Source organism: Leucopleurus acutus (genome assembly GCF_964270905.1).
Source record: "Leucopleurus acutus genome assembly, chromosome: 12".
In the NCBI taxonomy this organism is placed as follows: Eukaryota; Metazoa; Chordata; class Mammalia; order Artiodactyla; family Delphinidae; genus Leucopleurus; species Leucopleurus acutus.
This window is the reverse complement of record NC_139154.1, coordinates 52065117-52086008: the sequence shown is the minus strand read 5'-3', so window position 1 is coordinate 52086008 and position 20892 is coordinate 52065117. Positions and strand designations below refer to the sequence as shown.

At 45.7% G+C, this 20892-nt stretch overlaps 1 protein-coding gene across 5 annotated transcripts in view; it reads left to right on the top strand.

Moving 5' to 3' along the window:
* XDH (xanthine dehydrogenase) overlaps positions 1-18839 on the top strand; it is a 59773-nt gene extending 40934 nt beyond the window's left edge. For all 5 annotated transcript variants that reach the window (XM_082852213.1, XM_082852211.1, XM_082852212.1 and 2 more), the window contains 12 exons: positions 5028-5219; positions 5398-5543; positions 6334-6415; positions 6924-7019; positions 7656-7784; positions 8374-8448; positions 10698-10750; positions 12554-12668; positions 13316-13381; positions 14839-15027; positions 16330-16506; positions 18118-18839. In XM_082852213.1, coding sequence (XP_082708339.1) covers positions 5028-5219; positions 5398-5543; positions 6334-6415; positions 6924-7019; positions 7656-7784; positions 8374-8448; positions 10698-10750; positions 12554-12668; positions 13316-13381; positions 14839-15027; positions 16330-16506; positions 18118-18168 — 1371 coding nt within the window. In that variant the 3' untranslated portion in view covers positions 18169-18839. The remainder of the gene's footprint in view (positions 1-5027; positions 5220-5397; positions 5544-6333; positions 6416-6923; positions 7020-7655; positions 7785-8373; positions 8449-10697; positions 10751-12553; positions 12669-13315; positions 13382-14838; positions 15028-16329; positions 16507-18117) is intronic.
* Positions 18840-20892: the final 2053 nt, after the last annotated feature.

Here is a 20892-nt window from a genome sequence, read left to right as displayed (position 1 = left end):
CTTCAGGTTCTCCATCCTTGGTTATTCTCTAAAGCATGGAAGTGATCATATTACTTATCTGACTAGAAACTCAACCTTCTGGTGCAGGATATTTTGCCAAGCAAGTAAAGTTAGTTACAAAACTTTATGTATAGTATGAATGCATGAATGTAATACTAATTTGTGTGTGTGTGTGTGTGTGTGTGTGTGTGTGTGTGTTTAATGATATGCATGACAAAAGTCTGATAGACCATACTCCAAACAGTGACTGGGTGGGATTAAGGGGGGATACTAACTGTCATTTTCTATATTATGCATTTCTGTGATGTTTGAATTTTAAATAATGACTTGATTTACCTTTTTAAAAATAATTTAATTGAAATATAGTTTGCATAACATAAAGTTCACCCATTTGAAGGACAGTTGACCTTTGAACAACGCAGGCATTAGGGGCACCACCCCCAACCCCACAGTCAAAAATCTGTGTTGGGCTTCCCTGGTGGCACAGTGGTTGAGAGTCCGCCTGCCGATGCAGGGGACATGGGTTCGTGCCCCAGTCTGGGAAGATCCCACATGCCGCAGAGCAGCTAGGCCCGTGAGCCATGGCCGCTGAGCCTGCGCGTCCGGAGCCTGTGCTCCGCAGGGGGAGAGGCCACAACAGTGAGAGGCCTGCGTACCGCAAAAAAAAAGAATTCTGTGTATAACTTTTGACTCGCCCAAAACTTACCTACCAATAGCCTACTGTTGACTGGAAACATAACCAATCACATAAATAGTCCAATTACACATATTTTATATGTTATATGTATTATATATGTATTTTTACAATAAAATAAGTTAGAGGAAAGGAAATGTTCTTAAGAAAATCATAAGGAGAAGAAAATACAGTACTGTACTATATTTATCGATACTGTAAATTTACATAATCTGTTTATAGGATGAACCGTCTGTCTGTAAGTACCTACATCAATATTATCTTATATGATACAAAACACTGTAGATGTTATTTGAATTACCAACACTAGACATCAACAATGAAAAGATAATGTGAAAGAGAAATTCATGTTTATTTACAGATACAGTGATTCATGCGTTGATAACGAAGAAGCAGCAGTATGATTGCTTTACGGTAGCCCAGTGTAATCAATACGATTGCTTCAGGGTAGCCTAGCCTATACACTAATGAATGAATCGTTATAAAATTTTTATGACACACAGTAATTTTTATGGCATATAGTATATGATTACAGTCATAGACATAATATAGTACTGAAAACATTGTTACATTTTTAAAAACTCACTTCCCTGTGATGATAGGCTGAGAGGCAGTTTCTCCAATTACAAGAGAGGGGCATACTGAACAGTAATATAATTCTTTGAAAGCAAAGTTATAAAACAGTAAGAAAACTAACATATTATTTTATATTTAAGATCACTTACGTTATACCTATGTAAGGATAGACTAATATCTACATATATCCTATGCATTCATGTCATACCTTTTCCTTAATTTTTTGGTATTTCTAGCCTCTTCAGTTCATCTGTGAAATTTTTCAAATTGTTGCAAATCTCCAAAATAATGTCCAATATCTTTATTGAAAAACTATGCTTATAAGTGGACCCACACAGTTAAAACCGTATTTTTCAAGGGTCAGCTGTTTTACAGTTTAACGGTTTTAGTACATTTAAGGAGTCAGGCAACCATTATTGCAATCCAGTTTTTTTAACCCTTCAATCACCTCAAAATGATCTCTTATGCCCATTTGCAGTCACTCCTGTTCCTACCCCTCAGGCCCAGACAACTGCTAATCTACTTTCTGTCTTTACAGATTTTCCTTTTGTGGCCAACTAATATAAACGGAATCATATACTATGTAGTCTTTCTTGTCTGGCTTCTTTTCTCTCAGAATAGTGTTTTTGAGGTTCACCCGTGTTTTAGCATGGATCACTCCTTCATTCCTTTTTATTGATGGAGAATATTCCATTGTATGAATAGACCATTTTTTGTTTTCCATTCACCACTTTAAGGACATTTGGGTTGCTTCCAGTCTTTAGCTTCATGGATAATGCTGCTTTGAACCTTCTCATATGACATGTATTTTTGTCATTTTGAAAATTAACCAAGTTACCTTGGTGGTACTACCTTTTAAGTTTTTTAAATCTTAATTTTATAACCATATTAGTTATATATGCATAGATTCTTGTTAAAAAAGAAGTCAAACATTTCAGGAGAAGCAGAAGTTCCCCATTATTCCCACTTTGAATGTGCTAAGGGCTTCTCTAATTGGCTCAATTAGGAAACATTATACTTCAGATCTAGTGTAGGAAACTGTTCAAAAAAGAAAACATTTCTGGTAGTCTCACCAAATATAACACTTGCTTCTTGGTGTTGTAGGAAGATCAGGTTGAAAAAGATATAGGACTTATCCCCAAAGATTTTACAAGTGTTAAAATTCAATCCAGCAAATATTTATCAAGCCCCTAGGGTGATAACATATAGAAGAATATGGCATTGTTTCTGCCCTCTAGAAGGTCACAGTATGGTGGGGGAGACAGATAATAAAAGATAAAATGAAGTACAATTGACAAAGTGCTAAGGGAAAGCAAAAATGGAATTGAGACATATAAAAATCATGTAGGATGACTAAGACTGAAAAAAATCAAAGAACCCCAAAAGCAACTTGTGGGAAAGAGGCTATAAATGGGGAAGTAAATTAAAGCCAAAATGAAACGAACAAACAAAAGCTACCATTTAGCTCATCAGAGAGATGAGTTATCACACTTTAAAGAAAGAACAGGATGCTATAAAAATGAAGCAGTCTAAGAATAAAAATGAAGCCTTGTGAATTAAAACTGTGAAAGCAGAAGGGTTGAAAGAAACTTGAGGTGCTCTCTTAAAAAAAAGAGAAAACAATGGGGAAAAATAGCAAGAAAATACAAGAAAATCTGAGGACCAGCCCAGGAGATCCAAATAATAGAAGTTTCAGAAAGAAAGAATAGAAAAAAGAGAGAGAAGGAAAACTATTAAGAAATAATTCAAGAAATTTCCCAAAACTGATGGGCATATATTTTGAGATTAAGAGAGCCCATCCAGTAACCAGCACAATAAAGGAAGATAGACTTATGCTAATTTACATTATTGTGAAATTTTAGAAACCTGAGGACAAAGGAGATTTTACAATTTTCAGGGAGGAAAAAAAACGGAACTCATTCCAAGAGTTGGAAAGGCCTTGGTTGGATTTCTCAATACTGGGGAGCTAGAATGCACTAGTAAAATGCCCTCAAAATGCTGAGGGTAAATGGGAAATGTAGTGCCAACCTAGAATTCTGTATACAGCCAAGTCATGAATTAAGGGTGAGAGTAGAATAAAGACATTTCAGACATGCAAGTTCTCAAAAGTGTACCTTTAGATATACACTTTTGGGGAAGATGTTGACGGTTGTACTCCAATCATATAAGGGTGTAAAACTAAGAAAAGGGAAGACATGGGATCTAGAAACAGGAGATTCAATGTGGAGAGAGGCAGAGGGAATCCTTGGGATGAAAGTGAGGGGAAAACCCCTGGGCGACAGCTGAACAGAAGCCTAGGGGCTGCCAATTTAAATTGAAGTTGGCCAGAAGGCTCCAGAAACAATTTCTTCAAAAAGATGAGATTAATAGAAAATCAAATGTGTTTGAACATATTGAAAGCAAATTTGTAGTAATATGTGCATAGAAAATGAAGCAAATGAAAAACGTAAAGATAATTGTTAACTCCAAGGGGGGAAATACTATCAAGAAAGAGAAGTAAACCTAGTATAGCTACATGGTTCAGCTGTAAGTGATGTTTATAGAATGATTAAATGGACAGTTGATGAGAAGAAAGTATAACTATACAAGGACGAGGCGAGATAGGAAGCTGGTGTATATGTAGAGAAAGGGGGCTGGGCGGGAACTAAATCCTCCTTTTCCATGATGGGAAAACAGTATAAAAACTCTAAAACTGAACAAGTCAAGAAGTGGCAATATAAACATTATTTAGAGACGTGGAGGACAATGTAAATAGCTGACAGAGAATAAGTGGTTGCTTCTGGGCAGTGGAGGGAAGGAAACGGAGGCAGCTGCTGGTTTGTATAACGTGGCTTATGGAAGTATTTGATTCTTTAAACTATTTGCAGTACAAGTTTAATGAGAATAAAGTCACCAATTTTTTAAAAGAGGCAAGTGATCAATTCCAACTAGAAGATCTGGGAGGGGCTCCTCCATGTGGGAGCTGAATGGGGATTTTAGCAGGTGGATATGGTGGGGAGGGGCCTTACGGGTGAGAGTAACATGCAGTCAGAAAAGAGGATCAAAAGTATATTGGGGGGACTTCCCTGGTGGCACAGTGGCTAAGAATCCGCCTGCCAATGCAGGGAATGTGGGTTTGAGCCCTGGTCTGGGAAGATCCCACATGCTGGGGAGCAACTAAACCTGTGCACCACAACTACTGAGCCTGCACTCTAGAGCCCTAGAGCCACAACTACTGAGCCCGTGTGCCACAACTACTGAAGCCCACGTGCCTTGAGCCCATGCTCTGCAACAAGAGAAGCCACCGCAATGAGAAGCCCACACACCGCAATGAAGAGTAGCCCCCACTCGCCGCAACTAGAGGAAGCCCGTGGGCAGCAATGAAGACCCAACGTAGCCAAAATAAATAAATAAATAAATTTATTTATTTAAAAAAAAGCGTATTGGAGAAAAGTCAGTAAGTGTCTTGAATTCCATGCTTAAAGATATACAGACTTTACTCTGGAGATAGTAAGTGCGACTTTGAAGCAAGTGCTTGACCTGCTATGACCTTATATTTCAGAATGAGGCATAAATTAGAAGGAGGAGACACAGAAGGCCAGGAGTGCACTAAGGAGGTTTGCAATACACCAGGAAAGAAATAATTTGGGCCTGAGGAAGAACAGTTGACTGTGGGGCTGGCAGAGGTGGGGATGCTCACAGCCCTTGAAATTCCTTTTTGGAGGAGCCAATGAAATGCATGCATCGTTCTCTCCCATTTTGGTTTCTTCTGCTTCAGATAATGGAACGAGCTCTACTCCACATGGACAACAGCTATAAAATCCCCAATGTCCGGGGCACTGGGCGGCTGTGCAAGACCAACCTGCCCTCCAACACGGCCTTCCGGGGCTTTGGGGGGCCCCAGGCATTGTTCATTGCCGAGCACTGGATGAGTGACGTCGCGGTGACCTGTGGGCTGCCTGCAGAGGAAGTAAGCGGGGAATCTGGGGGCACAAGTCAGAGGAGGTTAGCCTGCTTTGTATCTTGGACATCTCCCGTTGGGGTAGAGGATGGGCAGGCGCTGGTGAGGGGCAGGAAGTTCAACTTCCAGTTATGCCCCCCTGGTCTCTTGCCACCGACCTGGCCTCAGTGTCTCTCTCCTTGGGAAGGTACGGAGGAAGAACCTGTACAGAGAAGGGGACCTGACACACTTCAACCAGAGGCTTGAGGGTTTCAACTTGCCCAGGTGCTGGGATGAATGCCTGAAGAGCTCTCAGTATCACGTCCGGAAGAGTGAGGTTGACAAGTTCAACAAGTAAGCGCCAGGAGGGGAAGAGCCTGACGTTCTGGGGCTTCTCTGGGTTTCAGATTCTATAGCCTTCTTGCTGAATTCAAAATAAGAATAACAACTTAATAGGTAACTTAGGAGGCTGCTGTGTTTGCTAACTCATTCACAGCCATCTCTTTAAGATCCTGAAATGGTCTTCAGCCCTGGGGCTCAGGGCTCACAGCACTCAGCGTCATAGCACATCAGTGTGGTCCATCTTTATACGTTTGTCTGCCTTCTGGGCAGACGATGGTCTAGAGAACACCAGCCTGGGACTAAAAACACCATGTTATGTGCCTACCTCTGATACTAATCTATAAATGTGACCTTGGCAGTCACTCCATCTCCTTGGGTCTCAGTTTCATCATCTGTAGAGTGGGGATAATTGTGCTGGCTCTGTCTTTCTGACAGAGTTACTTGGATAACCAAGTATACAGCACAAAGAAAGTATTATCATTATCATCAGCGAGCCACGGTTCCTCCCTGGGGCGAGTAGAGTCCAAGATCACCAGAGCACTCTGACCCAATCCGAATCCTGCTCAAGACTTTCAAGGGTGGGCCCTGTTTCAGCTCCACTGGAGGATCTAGAACCCAAATTTCCGCTGTTCTCATTTTGTCTACACAATTGAAGCACAACTCAGTTATGACAGAGACTAACTGGGCAATTCCAAGGATGCTTTGTTCCAATTTTACAAAGATATTGACATAAAATATGTTCAATCTGACATGAATATAGTGGAGAAGTTGCTATGAGAATTTTTTTTTTTCTTCCCTCCAGGGAGAATTGTTGGAAAAAGAGAGGATTGTGCATAATTCCTACCAAATTTGGAATAAGCTTCACAGTTCCTTTTCTGAATCAGGTAATTGCTTTATATAATTTTGTCCATCTCCACTGCACTGGGGCCCCATTTCCCCCTCTGCTTGCAGTGTTGCAAGGGAAAGCCCATTGTCACGGGAACAGAGCTGAACAGAGGAACTCTTTGCTGTTTAAATGAAAGTTGAACTTGCGCATACCTACTTGATCTGGGGTCAATGTCTAGTTCTTATCTTCCTCCCTATAGGACTATGGACATCTGTTCTGCCTTTCTGATCCCATTTCTTCGTCAGGAGAATCAGGACAAAGACCTACCTCCCTCTCAGGATAGGTGACAGAGAGATATGAAAAAAATAAAGTAGTTTCGCAAACTACTGGAAGACTATATAATTAGACCATGAGATTTATACTGCTTTGATTTTTCTGTCTGAGGTTTCTATCCAAATTTCTACTGCTGGTTTTCTTTTTCCTGGGCTCCAGTACTTTTGGTCCCAGGCCTTAAACTGAGTTAGGATTTGCTGAATTTTCTGTTTGGTATCGTTCTCTTCCCTTAGGCAGGAGCCCTGATCCATGTGTACACAGATGGCTCTGTGCTGGTGAGCCACGGGGGCACAGAGATGGGCCAAGGCCTTCACACCAAGATGGTCCAGGTGAGCAGTCTGGAGACCATGGGCATCCGCCCCAGCACTGTGGTGTCTGCGTGAGGGAAGATGCTGTGAAAAAGAGAGCAGTGCCACATACCAGAAGCAGAGGCAGGCCTAGGCTCTGGCCCTAGCCCTGCTGCTCATTTACATGTGACCCTGGGCAAGTCTGCTCCTCCTCTTGGCCTCAGTTTCCCCATGTGTGCAAAGGGGTTGGCCAGGTGATGATTCAGGCCACTTCCATCACCAGCACTCTAGGGCTCTGTGACTGTGTGTAAGGTGTGTGTTATGTGTATTAAGGTAGCTGGCTACCCTCACGCACACGGGACTCCTCCCAGGGGCGCTGAATTAGAGTTGGCATACCTGCTTGGCTTGTGGGTACTGGCCAAACTGGATTTTTTTAAAAGCCAGGGTTAGTTTAAAAAGGCATTGTTCATCACCATGACATTTATGACTTTTTTTAATCCAACCAAACCACTCCATAAAGTGCTGCTTCAGATTCAGACAGATGTGAGAACATCCGAGTCTCAGTAGAATTATGGTTTACGAAATGATTTTCTTTTCTGTAACAGTGAATCTGAATCCCATCTTGGGGAGAAGGTAGACAAGCCCTTCCCTAGGGGGTGACGTCCTCTCTGTTCGCAGGTGGCCAGCAGAGCTCTGAAGATCCCCACCTCTAAGATCTATATCAGCGAAACAAGTACTAACACTGTGCCTAACACCTCTCCCACGGCTGCCTCTGTCAGCACCGACATCTACGGACAGGCCGTCTACGTAAGGAGCCTCAGGGGCCACCGTGCTGAGGGCCAGCCCAAGGCGGGGGGCGTGGAGAGTCCCCGGGCCGGGGGCTGGAATGACTCCTTGCAGGCTCGTGGCTGTGGCCATGCCTCTGGCTCTCTTCTCCAGGGGACACCAAGCTAAAAGAGGGGTTCAAGAACCACAACCACTTCCATCAAGGCCAGGAAGGATGAACGTGGGAGGGCAAGGGCAGCTGGAGGGAAAGCAGGGGATTCTGGGAGGACACAAGACAATGGAGCGAAATGGAAATTCGATTGTGGGGTCAGCCAGGTCAGACCACGTGCTTTGTCTGATGTCATCAAACAAAGGCGTTTGACGGGAGAAGGCACCTCCTTAGGGATCCCTCAACATCTCCCCCTCTGTCAGCCTCAGGACTGGGTCAGGAAGTGCTCTCCAAGCAAGAGCCCACGGCTTCTACCCTGGGACTCAGACATTCCCAAGAGGGTGGCAAGGCTGTCTGAGAGGCACTCTGGGCACAGCGTCGCTTGCAGGTCCTCGGGGTTTTGTTTGGGTCTGGGAATGCAGAGGACTGATGTGTCTGCCATGTGGGGCATGTGTTCTTCAGGAAGCCTGCCAGACCATCCTGCAAAGGCTGGAACCCTTCAAGAGAAAGAATCCCAGTGGCTCCTGGGAAGACTGGGTAAGTCTGAGCTGATTCAAGTCACTTTTGCAAATTAAAGCGAAGTTAAGAGCAGGGCTTTGTCCCCGACCCTGGGCAGGAATAGGAGGTCGGGATCTAGTCACGCAGGCAAAGAGAAGTTGAGGAGCTCTGTGTACTTTCACAGGACAAGTAAATGCTCAGCCGTACTGGGCCCCTCTCTACAGTGTTCATAGTTGAGGGAAGTCACTTGAGGAGAAGTTTTGATCCAGAATCTTGACAGCCCCGTGGGAACTGGGGGTTCGGCTACCCTGAGCCTCAGAAGACGGGGTGAGTGCTCCCTCCGCCTCACTGAGAAGCCTTGGTCCCTTGGGGCTGGTCCCTTGCCCCACTTGTCTGCAGTCTTGGTGAGCCTCGTTTTCTCCAAACCTCCATCTCTTGGAGGGCTGCCCCAGGAGCCTCTCCCCGTGCCCAGCTCTGGGGTCCGGAGACGCTATCTGGGAGGGGGCAGGGAAAAAGATACTGCCCACGAGTTTATATCGTCTCTGTGATTTTAAGAGTGACACAACGAGCACTCATGATAAGAATGAGCCCAGTGCTCTGATTTCTGGTTCAGAAGCCTGCATGTCAGAAACCCTCAGAGGGAGGCTGCAAGGAATTGTCTCTCAGGTGAGAGACCTCAGCTCCTCCCATGAGCAGAAATAGCCATGGTGGCCCTGCCTCACCTTCCCCTAATGTTGGAATGAAAGGACTGGATATAACAGTAACACATAAAATGTGACCACACGTGAACCAGCGCAGATAGTACAAATCTCCCTCAAGAGAGTCAAAGAAAATAAGCTATTTCTCTCTGACTCACTCACCTTACTGTGCCTCACACAACCTGCACTCCCCCGCCCACATTCATAGATACCACATGCATGTGGGTTGATTTTGGTACTTTGAATTTTAGTATGGATTTGTAAGGCACCGTAATTGTTTTTAATGATGCCTTTTCAATCCGTTGACCTGGGCTTTGTCCTCAACTATCGGCCATGTAGTCCAGTGTTCCTTATAAGCAGATAACCCCCAAAAGGCCATTATCAGAAGGGTGTGATCAGGAGATGACAGGCATCAAAGCTCTTTAGTGTTTGTACTGTACTGAAAAACAAGCCATCACTGCCACCACTATGATCTATGTATATATTTGATATCATGCACATATAGTAAGGATCCTAGAGAAATTTTTTCTCTAAACCTTAGTTTTCTCATCTGTAAAATGAAGATAATAATCTTCATAAGTGCTGACCTTATAGGATTGCACTGAATATTAAGTAAGACAGTATCTGTAAAGGACTCAATAGCATTTGATATATAGTAAAGTGCTTGGTAATTGACAATGATCATGATGCAAACTATATCAGTAACAAATTAAATCTTAGAGCTGTGGATATTGAAAGAGAGAGAGAGAGAGAGGAAGGAAGGAAGGAAGGAAAGAAGGAAGGAACGAAGGAAGGAGGGAAGGAAGGAAGGAAAGGAAGGAAGGAAGGAGGGAAGGAAGGAAGGAAGGAAGGAAAGGAAAATTTATTATGTAGTTAAAGAGATAGAATGGATGGAGAGATGGATAGCTTTATTAACAGGAAAGTATAAGTAGGAACACAAGGCTAACATGTTAAGTATCAAATGGGCAGTGTACAGAGCTGCTGTTGTAATGCCCAGATTAGGGAGTAATCGCAGGAGAAGTGGATGAAGAGGCAAGCTTGTGCTGGTTGCTGAGGGAAGAAAAGGGTTTGGACAGATATAGCAGAGGACCCACGTAAACAAAGGAGCAGACGTGTGGGGACATGAAGGATTGGGAGAGACTTGACACTTGATTTTGGCTGGAGTAGCAATGATGTGTGTGTTACATAAAGCCAGAGAGAAGACTGGGGTCCTGAATGTCAGGCATTTGGTCTGTTGCTCTGTAGGCAAGGGGGAGACGTGGAAAGCTCTAGAGGAGGGGAGTGACATGGCTAGTGTGGTGTGTTAAGATGACCCCTCTGACTTGGCTGGGCTACACGGCAGGGCGAGGAGGCGACTTGAGGCAGGAAGACCAGTTAAGAGGCTACTGCAGCGCTCCAGGCTTCAGATGACGAGGACCTAGTGCAGGGGGTACGGTGAGAAGGGGAGGTAAGGTATGCAAGTGAGAATCACTAGGAAAAAGAGTTGATCAGCTTCCAGATGAGGAAGACGAGCTTCTGAAAGCTTAGTGCTGGGCCAGCGTTTCTGGAAACCATGGTTCCCCCTTCCTGACGGCCATTTCCTCTGCTCAGGTCATGGCTGCCTACCGGGGTACAGTGAGCTTGTCTGCTACCGGGTTTTACAGGTAAGTAAGGCGCTGATGTCGCCCATCTTACAGTGTGTTGTCATCTTAACCTCTGCAGGGCCCTCCAGCACTGAACTCTGTCAGCCTATGGTCAGGAGAGAGCAGTTGCACCAAAATGTTTGTCTCTCCCATGGACCCCCACCAGCTTCAATTTAAAGATGCTCTAAAATACGTGGGCTTACCCAGCTATGCGCCGGAAGCACGAGCTGTTATATCGGAAGACCTCTGTTCTAGTTCTGGTCTTAAAGTATACTATTCCACCTGGGGGAATCACTGGTTCTCTCTGAACCTGTCTCCTCATTTATTGACATAGCGGGTCAATTACCAGCCATTCGCCCCTCAGCGTCCTCCTGCAAGAACCAGAGGCGTCTGGTGTTCCGAGTTACCCGTGTGTGTTACTTTGTGCTACGCATCAGATTTCTTTAAGGAGGCTTTCCTTCAAAATAATGAGAGGAGGATTTAGAGCACATAGTCCTGTTACAAAATGCAGAATTCAGTGGACTTAAAGTGAGTTTTAGAAAAGAGCGCGTATCTTCTGCAACTTTAAAATTCAGTAGCAGAGACCCTGTCCATCTGATTTAGAAGCTGTAAAAAGATATGATCATATCTACTGTCAGCCATAATGTTTTAGCTTTCTCTGGGAAATTTAACTAGTGCCTTTTCTTTCACAGATCAGTGGATTTGGAAAATAGTTCAATGTTTGCTTTAAAAGGTCTTGTGTGAATTTATGAATATATATAATATATATGTAACATAAATGTACATATATATACTTTTAGGGCAAAGCAATGTTTTGCCAGTGTTCCTTGGGTTATGTAATATTTGACCTACACAAACACAAACTAATGCAAATTTTCTCATAAGTTCCTATTTCATTTTTAGAGTTGATAAAACTGGGGTTATATCAGGGAACACCCAGATGAAGATAGTGAGTTCAGAGGTCAAAGAAGGTGATGATCTCCTGGGAGAAGCCTTTTCCCTCAGCCCTGTATCGGTTTTGTTTTCATGCAGATTCTGATCACATCAGCTCACATCATTATTTCTGTGGAGTGAGTAGAACAGCACAGATACAGAGTGTTATAAGCAGAGAACACACACACACACACACACACACACACACACTCGTATATGTTGACTCATGCAAAATTGGAATCTTATAAGATAGTCAGGATTGAAAAAGAAAAAAATTTATAAAAGAGCATCTGCTTTTATTAGCAACCCTTTGCTCAAATCATTTGTTGAAACTTAGAAGGGATCAGTAGATGAGGAGTAATACCAGGCAAGGTGGCTGCGTTAAGAGGCACGCAAGTTGGCACGAGGTACTGATCTTATTACCTTTCACCTCGAGAAAGGTGAGCAGCCTGTGAGCAGGTAAACTTGTATGAAAAGCTCACAAGCCGGCCCAGAAAGAACCTTTGGTTCTGAGATCTTGAATCCCTGTTCAGTAGATCATTTGGAGTGTAGCTTGTGTCCTTCATGAGCTCAGGCAGATCTGTCACCTCCATTTCTACCATGTAGAGGCCAGCATGCTGGGAGCCTCCACTGCTCAGCTCTACAGAATGATTCATATAAAGGCCATTGGCAAAGTAGAGCCAGAGGCAAGGGACAAAATGCTCCGGAGTGCCTGGGTTTCATGAACAGGTTCAAAATGTTCAAAACTCATGGACTTTTTTGAAGAACATCTGAATAAAAAATAAAACCTTTAGCGTCTCAAGATTTTAGGGGACAAGCTATCTGTGTGTGTATGAGTGGGGGGCATCTTCTTCTTAATACATGTGCAGTATTTTCTCTTTTCTCCCCCAGGACACCCAACCTTGGCTACAGCTTTGAGACAAACTCAGGGAATGCTTTCCACTACTTCACCTATGGGGTGGCTTGCTCTGAAGTGGAAATTGACTGCTTAACAGGGGATCATAAGGTAAGAAGTTTGCAAAACTTTAGTACTAAAGGAAAAAGAGAAACGTCTGAAATTGCAATACAAAGAGCCGATAGGAATGAACTTTCTGGTTGGGAAAATAATGTGTTAAATCATGCTTCCTATAAAGGACCAGAGAGTAAATATTTTAGGTTTTCTGGGCCACAGAGACTCTGCCTCAATTATTTCACTCTGTCTTGTAGCGTGGAAACAGACATGAACGTGTGTAAACAGATGCTCATGGATATGTTCCCATAAAATGTAATTTATGCACACTGAACGTGAATTTCGTATAGTTTTCATGTGTCACAACATATTCTTTTTATTTTTGTCACTCATTTAAAAATGTGAAAACCATTTTTAGCTCACAGGCCGTAGAAAAACAGGGGACAGGCTGGGTTCAGCCTGTGGAATGTAATTTGTGAACCCCTTCCTTACACGATCGACCCAGACACAGACAGGTTCAAAGCCTCAGGAACCTGGGGACCTGCCCTTCCTACTCAAGCTCCTGCCTGGGTGCGCCTGGAGTGCTCTGCTTGTGAAAGTACTACTCAGTTTGGCACTTAATAACCTAAGGGCCACCAAGACCCCTCTATCATTCCACACATCCCTTTCTTTTCAAACTGCTTTTATTTTGCTCTCTGCACTAGAACCTCCGCACAGACATCGTCATGGATGTTGGCTCCAGTCTGAACCCTGCCATCGACATTGGACAGGTAAGACTCCTGGGGCGTCAGAGTGGTGACAGACTTGGCCACTGATGTGCCCCACCACCTCCTAGGGTCCCCAGCCACAGCATCTTGTCCACTGTCATTTTTAAGCAGGTCTGAGCACGGTACCAAGTGAGTCTCCCTGAGTGGGATTTAGGTAGATGAGAGCCCACCCAACTCTCGGGGCGGAAGACAAATCCACGTGGTTAAACTTGGAAAGGGCACTCATACATCAGAAAACAAGATGATGTGTGGTGGGAACACTGGGTGAGCACACACTCAAACGCATGCATACATGCACACACACGCACACACATGCATAGTCTGAGCCGGAGCATGGGGGAGTGGAGATTGAGTCTGGGATCAATGTGCAGGTCGTGGGGTCTCAGGTCAGAGGCATCTTCTCCCTCCTCATTCCTCTTCCACCGAGGACAGCTCTTGTACCCTAGGAAGTAAATGCTACCAAGCGCGGGGTGGTGGAGGGTCCTGGGAGCAAAAGAAATGGGTTCCAGCAAGAGGAATAAAGGGGTGGCTGGAAGAAAATCACTTTTGGAAAACATGAGAGTATTAAGCAGAGCAGCAGAACAGAAAAAGACAGAGGGAGGAATCGAGAACTGAGGTATTGAACATCCGGCAGAAAATGTGCATTGTTTCTCAAAACTGGACAGTTACTGAGTATAGAGAAACTTAGTCATAAATCTGTTTATTAACTCCCTGAACAATTGTGGTGAGGAACCCCTGCTACAGGCAGGCACAGGGCTCAGCACGGCAGACACAGATGCTCAGCACCTGGTCTCCCCCAAACACACTTGCTTAGCTACGATGGTGCCACATATCACGATTCTGAGCAGTGAGGCTGGGAGAGCAGACGTGTGGGCCAGCAGAGCATGGCAGTGCCCTTTAAGAGATCTGTAAGCTACAGCAGAGGCGCTCTTCTCCCAGAGGGCAGGCAGGGCTGGGAGTTCAGAAAGCCTCAATTCTACTGTCCAGGAAAGTCCTCCTCTCTTGTGGGGCTCCCGCAAAGTGCATGGTCCCACTCAGCACAGAGGAGGGGCGTGGGCCCCTGCGGCACACTCAGCCAGCATCAGCCCACGAGCTTGCCTCTCAGCTCGGGGTCGCCATTTCTCCCCTGGCAACGTGGAAGGAACATCTCCATCTGCCCTGCGGCAGGTTCTAATGGGAAATTACGCCTACAGCTGCGTGTCCCTCCTGGAATGGCCGACAAGTTCTGAAACTGATTTCAACGTCAGTGCCTTTGCTCTGCCTACACAGATGCCTGGCAAAGGCCCAGATCAGTTATCCTGGGCTGGGGCGGGAGCCAGGGAAGCAGTGGGGGGCTCTTTTCAGCTTCTTTCCAGGCTCCCCTGCAGGTGGGGCTTGGTGCCCGCTCTGGGAAGCAACACCTGTCTTTGGGTGAGGGCGGCGGGAAGGCAGGGTAGCCACGGTCTCTGTCTGCCCTGTAGGTGGAAGGGGCATTTGTCCAGGGCCTGGGCCTCTTCACCCTGGAGGAGCTACACTACTCCCCTGAGGGGAGCCTGCACACCCGTGGCCCCAGCACCTACAAGATCCCTGCATTCGGCAGTATCCCCACTGAGTTCAGAGTGTCCCTGCTCCGTGACTGTCCCAACAAGAAGGCCATCTATGCATCCAAGGTACTGTTGCCCTGGGTCTGTGCTACCTTCCAGTCTACACTGCAGGAAACCACGGGTGGTGATGAGGGGCTCCAGCCACCCGCCATGTTGGGGGGCTCGTGTGGAAGAGAGAGGAGAACCTGACACGAGCCTTGGTGAGGACGATGGAGGGGTGGGCAGTCCTGCCTGGGAACATAGGGAACTGGGTCAAGGATGACACCACCTCTGTGTGGTCCAAGCCAGCTCTTGTGGGTACACTCAGAGGGATTCCTTAGTTCAGTCCTGTAGGTGGAATCCTGACCTACACCCCCGTCTCAGGTGTGCATCCCCAGTGCTTGATCTTAGAGATGATCTCACAGGTCCAGCACCCATGTTGTCTCATGAGAATCAGCCTGTTCACTGCACACGGGGCAGCGCCTCTGTGCACACACTTTCACCTCCTTCAGTGTCCACCACTAGACCTTAAGTCTTGATCAGCACTCCTGGATGGTTAAAACCATCCTTTATTTCCTCCATGCTCTGAATAAGTATGAAGAAATGGTTGAAAATCAATCAAGCTGATTGATACAGTTGTTGATCTAGGAAGGAAGACAGATAATTACTTGTAACCAATGAGACACAGCCCTTTGCTCATCTCACGGTTTACTTTACTGTGGGAGGGCCTGGGATACTTTGTGATCTTGCCATTGGCTCTTACACTTCACTGCACATCAGATCACCGGGTGTTGGAGCTCATGATAAAAATGCAGCTCCACTGGGCTCACCTTTAGAAATTTTGATTCAGTGGGTCTGCGGTACAGCCCTGGAACCTGCATTTTTAGCAAGTGTCCCTAGTGATTCTGATACAGGCAGTCTGTGACCTATGCTTTGGGGGATAAAACAACCTCTGCTAGAAAATAGTTTCATTCCTATTTGTCACGATGCCTCTATTTCAGCAAATTGTGAGAATAATTATGCTGCCTGTAAGAGCTGGTGACAGAGCTGCAGGTGGACCATTCCCCTAGGCTTATTGCTGTGAGGAAAGGGTCAGATTTCTTTTTGTCTGTAAAATATAGTTACTTAATATAACTTTCAACGGTCCATCGTATTTGCACGGTGTCACCAGAGAAAATCACATAGTAAGAGTTAAAAGAAATATACCCACAAGGTTGAGTCATTTACTGCACTGATTGTTCTCAGCCTCTGATTAATTTTGACCGTTCCTCCTGTCTTGCTCGATGTAGCCACTAGTGCTGGCTGGGCTCCCCGACATCCCCAGCCCTGCAGATGTGGAAGCTGGGCCCTCCCCTGACTCCCCACCTACACTCTGCTCTGTCCACTCAGGCTGTTGGGGAGCCGCCCCTCTTTCTGGGCGCCTCCATCTTCTTCGCCATCAAGGATGCCGTCCGCGCAGCTCGGGCTCAGCACACAGATAATAATACGAAGGAGCTTTTCCGGCTAGACAGCCCCGCCACCCCGGAGAAGATCCGTAATGCCTGCGTGGACAAGTTCACCACCCTGGTATGATGCCCCTTCAGTCTGGGGAGGCGGGGCATAGGTTGGGGAAGGTTCTGTTGCAGAGAGAGGGGTGAGACAGTAGGCTCTCTCTCAACTGGGAAGCTTTGGGTCCACGCCCGCCCTCTGCTATGCAGTTGAGGTACCTCCTCCAACCTGCTGGAAAATAACAAGAAACCCCTTAAAGCTGCAGCTTGCAGCTAGGCCTCCTGAGAGGAAGGAGGGCTGTTTGATGCACATTTATCACCCACAGATTTCATTGTTTTCCATAACGATGAGGGTGATGGATAAAACTCCAGAAGAGCCTCATCTTTTGTGTCCATCACTGGCATTTTTGAGACCCTTCTTTGTTAAACACACTGTGTGAGGTACTAAGGAAATGGAGAGAAAAAGAAGAATTAATGAATGAATGAGATGGACCACATATGTTCTGTGATTACCCTGTGCCATGCTGATACTGGGGACACATAAGTGCCCTTGAAGAATTTGCAGCCTTTTAGGAAACCAGATGATTGCACTACGTGGTGATCGGTCACTACCTTGGAGGCGTGTGTAGCAGTGAACTCCATGGTCGCTGGAATCATTTTGGGGAAGCCCCTATGTGATACTTGTGGAGACAATGCCTGGCAAAAGGAGACTGTGCCAGGACAGTTTCATCCACTGGTGGAGCCTCAGAAGCAGCCCAGTCTCTGAGTTGGGCTGAAGTCGTCCCTGCATACACAGGATTCTCCAATTGCCTTTGCAGCCTCTATTGAGTTAGCAGAACTGGATTCTTCCTGATACCCAAGTTGGATTTCCTCTTGGATATTTGATAGGAAATTTGATAGGCCTTTTGGGTTTCAAGATGAAGTGGGTACTCATGAACCCAGAGTTCCTGGGATGGGAAGGGTACAGGAGAAGCCCCGGGGGCAGGCAAATCTGCCATCAGTACTGAGGGTGAGGAAGGAAGATGGGTCCCCAGTCAGGCTGACCTTTAGGTTTTCCAGTAGATTTAGCTTCAGGGTGAGGACCACACAGCCCATGCGCAGGGCTCCCAGGCAGTGAGATGCCCACACCTGTGCAGCAACCTTCCCATAGCCCAGAACCTCCCCACCGTGGCCCCAGTGCTGACAGTTACCCAAACCCCATTCTCAGAGGGCAGAGGTGCTGCACGGCTCCCAGGAAGCGCACACAGATTGCAAAGTTAGCTCCTTGTATATAATCTGATGCAGAACTCAATGGTTTGATGAGCTCCTCCTCTGAGGCCCTAGACCTAAAGCAAAGTTTCAGACCTAAGCCCCTTTGTGATGCCACAACACCCAGGTGATTTTAAATCCCTGCAGTGGATTTGCATGAGCAACTGATCCAGGAGCCAAGTGTGCTTTTGAAGGACTGTGTCACATGACAAAGGGCCCCTTCTCTAGTTGGTCATCCCTGGATCTCCAGAGCCTGCCACAGTGCTTACCACATGGAACGTGCTTAATAAAAATAAACGAATGACTAGGAAATTAAGGGGTCCTGCCCTGGGGGCACTCCCAACATCTGGGACTGCAGAGTGGTGTCTGGTCTTGGAATGGTGGTTGGCACTGGTGAGCTATGTGAAGACCCTGCAATAAGTTCTCTATTGTTCCTTCCTAGTGTGTCACTGATGTACCAGAAAATTGTAAACCCTGGTCTGTGAAGGTCTGAAGAAAAAGCCCCATTGGAGTCTTCTTATCCTACACTGGGGATTCCATGGAAGATGGCACTTGCTCTGCAGAACATGAATTTATAAAACCTGCAGGATGACAACGGTGTGATTCACCAGGACGGTGTTTGGAAGAACACTGAATGCATTGGAAGATTTTGATCAAAAATATGATTTATAAACACAATGATAAGCAAATTCAGAAATGTTAGGCCCAAGTGGCTAATAGGCGATTAGCATCATTTCATGTCTGTTGTAATCACGTTATTTGAAATAGATTTAGGAAGTGTTTGTGCTATGTCCCAACTCACTGGACAGCCTGTATAACCTCAAGTGTTGACAACATCTGTTCTTCAAAGAGGATTTCCACAAACCTCCAGAAACGTAAACCAAAGTAACTAAATCTGTGAGCCTTCCTCAGAAAGCTTTTCCTTCAAACCAGTGAGCGTCATATTATAACCTCATATCCACACTCAGATTTGCAATGGGACAGTGGGGTGAGATTCAAACCTCTAAGCACTTCATTGGAGAGAATAAAGAATGAAACAAATTCAAGGTTAATTGGATTTAATCATCTTAAGCTGCGTAAAGTAAGATTATTCTATAACACCAAAAGCCAACAAACCCAGTTATTGAGTACCTACAATGCATTAGCTTCTTCCTCTTTGTGCATTAAAAAGCCAACAAACCCAGTTATTGAGTACCTACAATGCATTAGCTTCTTCCTCTTTGTGCATTAAAAAAAGATCAGGTTTAAAAATCTTCAACTGAAGCCAGTAGTTCCCATCTACAAATGAGGCTACTCAAATCAAGATAGGCCAGAGAAAAAACAGTCAAGGAGCCTGGGTTCTCATCCCAGCCATGTCTCTAATTATCTTTGTGACCTTAGGCTGTCACTTCCCTTTTCTGTGCTTCATTTTACTGCAAAATGAAAGGATTGGACTGGAATAATCTCTTAAGGTCTTCTCTGGATCTAAACGTCTATAAATATATGACCTAAAAACTCCAGTTACATAAGGGAACTGCAGCGCTCAGAGACTTGGTTCCCTTACTGTGATGTGCTATCTGGGCTTCATGAACTTGACTTAAATCCCCCCAAGTGTCTGAGGTTGGAAAAGAGAATAGGAGAAAGGCAAGCATCCCCTCTGCTTGTTCTGACGGGTGATTTCATCACCACCTGGTGCTAGGTGGACAGTGTGACCTTGTCATGTGCCTTCACTGTATAAAATATCCAACATTCTGCGGGATGGGATCCACGGTTCTGGCCACAGGAGAAGGAGAGTGTAAACCACGCAGCTGAGCCCAGTGCTTGATGTCACCAATAAATGAAACCGTCAGCTGGTTGGCATGTGAGAAATTTCATCATCATAATCACACCAGATGCTGACATCTGCCATATATTAGCCAACCTTCATTGCTAGAGAATGCACACACCAAACACTCACATGTATACACACACACACACACACACACACACACACACACACACACACACTTTCTTACAAAATTCCTTTCTTCAGAATATTCTAGACTTTTACAGCATGATTAAAACTGAAGAGCTTTAGAAATAAAACCGGTATTTGCACTGAGATCCACACAGGTCCGTTTCATTGATTTTCTGGAATGTTCTAGGACATGGCCTGAAACTGAGATGTGTCTGTCAGCTGTTAGTAGTCTATCAGGGCTGAACAATGACTGAATTCCCTCTGAGCTTAGGAACAGAGGCAAGGCAGGGTGGTCGTGAAAATCAAACAGGCAAGTGCTTTGTGAGCTGTAAGTCACCGTGCTATTCCGAGGTGTTGCCTTCCTCAGACACCTGGCCTTGCCTTGTCTTATCTGTAAACTGCTTCAACTCTGTAAAGTGAGGGTCCTTGGGCTTGGTGTTGCACAGGGGATGCCAGCACTGACTGCAGTATCTCACTGCAACCTGCAGAGGGCAGTGGAAGACTGGACATGAGACCATAGTCTCCAGCTGGCCCAGCAGCATTGCGTCTGCTGCAGGTTAGTTACCGGGGAGCTGATTTTACTGCCTCAGGATAGACCAGGTGTCTTCAAAGGTCTCTTCAAGAGCCGGATTTGAAGCTGATTTAGCGTTTCAGACTGAAGAAATCTCCTCAAAGGAGCTCTCAGAAGACGTGGGTCAGCTGTGGGAGTCTGAACTCCTGGTGAATGGCTGGCAGGGGAAGGCAGGTCTTACTTTCTCAGCATCTACAACTTGCCAGGTGCCAATTTTCATGTTTTACATACGGGGTCTCATTTAATCATCCCAGTGGCCTTAAGAGGTAGTACTTTAATGTCTGTAACGACATGAAGAAGAAACCCTACCCACAGCCGTGCAGTAAACGGGCGTTTACTCCTGGAAAACAAGCTGCGACTGAGCCATGGAGGCAGGGAAACCTGGCGTATACCGGGAGTCCATCTGCCTGTCAGAGTGGACCCGTGCTACTCAGGCTCCCAGAGGTTGGAGGAGGCCCCTGATGGCCTATCTGTTCGCCTGTGTGCAGGTTAGGACTCTCACAGGGGCACGGCCAAGCCGTGGACTGTGGTCAGAAGGCAGTGATGAGCTTCAACCTACTGCAGCTAAAAGGTGGCTGGGGAGCCAGGACGGGGAGGATAGGATGGATGGAGGTCGTAGGAGGAACCGTGGGCAAGGGATAAGGACAGAAATAGTCCTAGCTGATGGATTTACGACTGGGAACATCCCAGGGCCCACGGTATTTTTATCT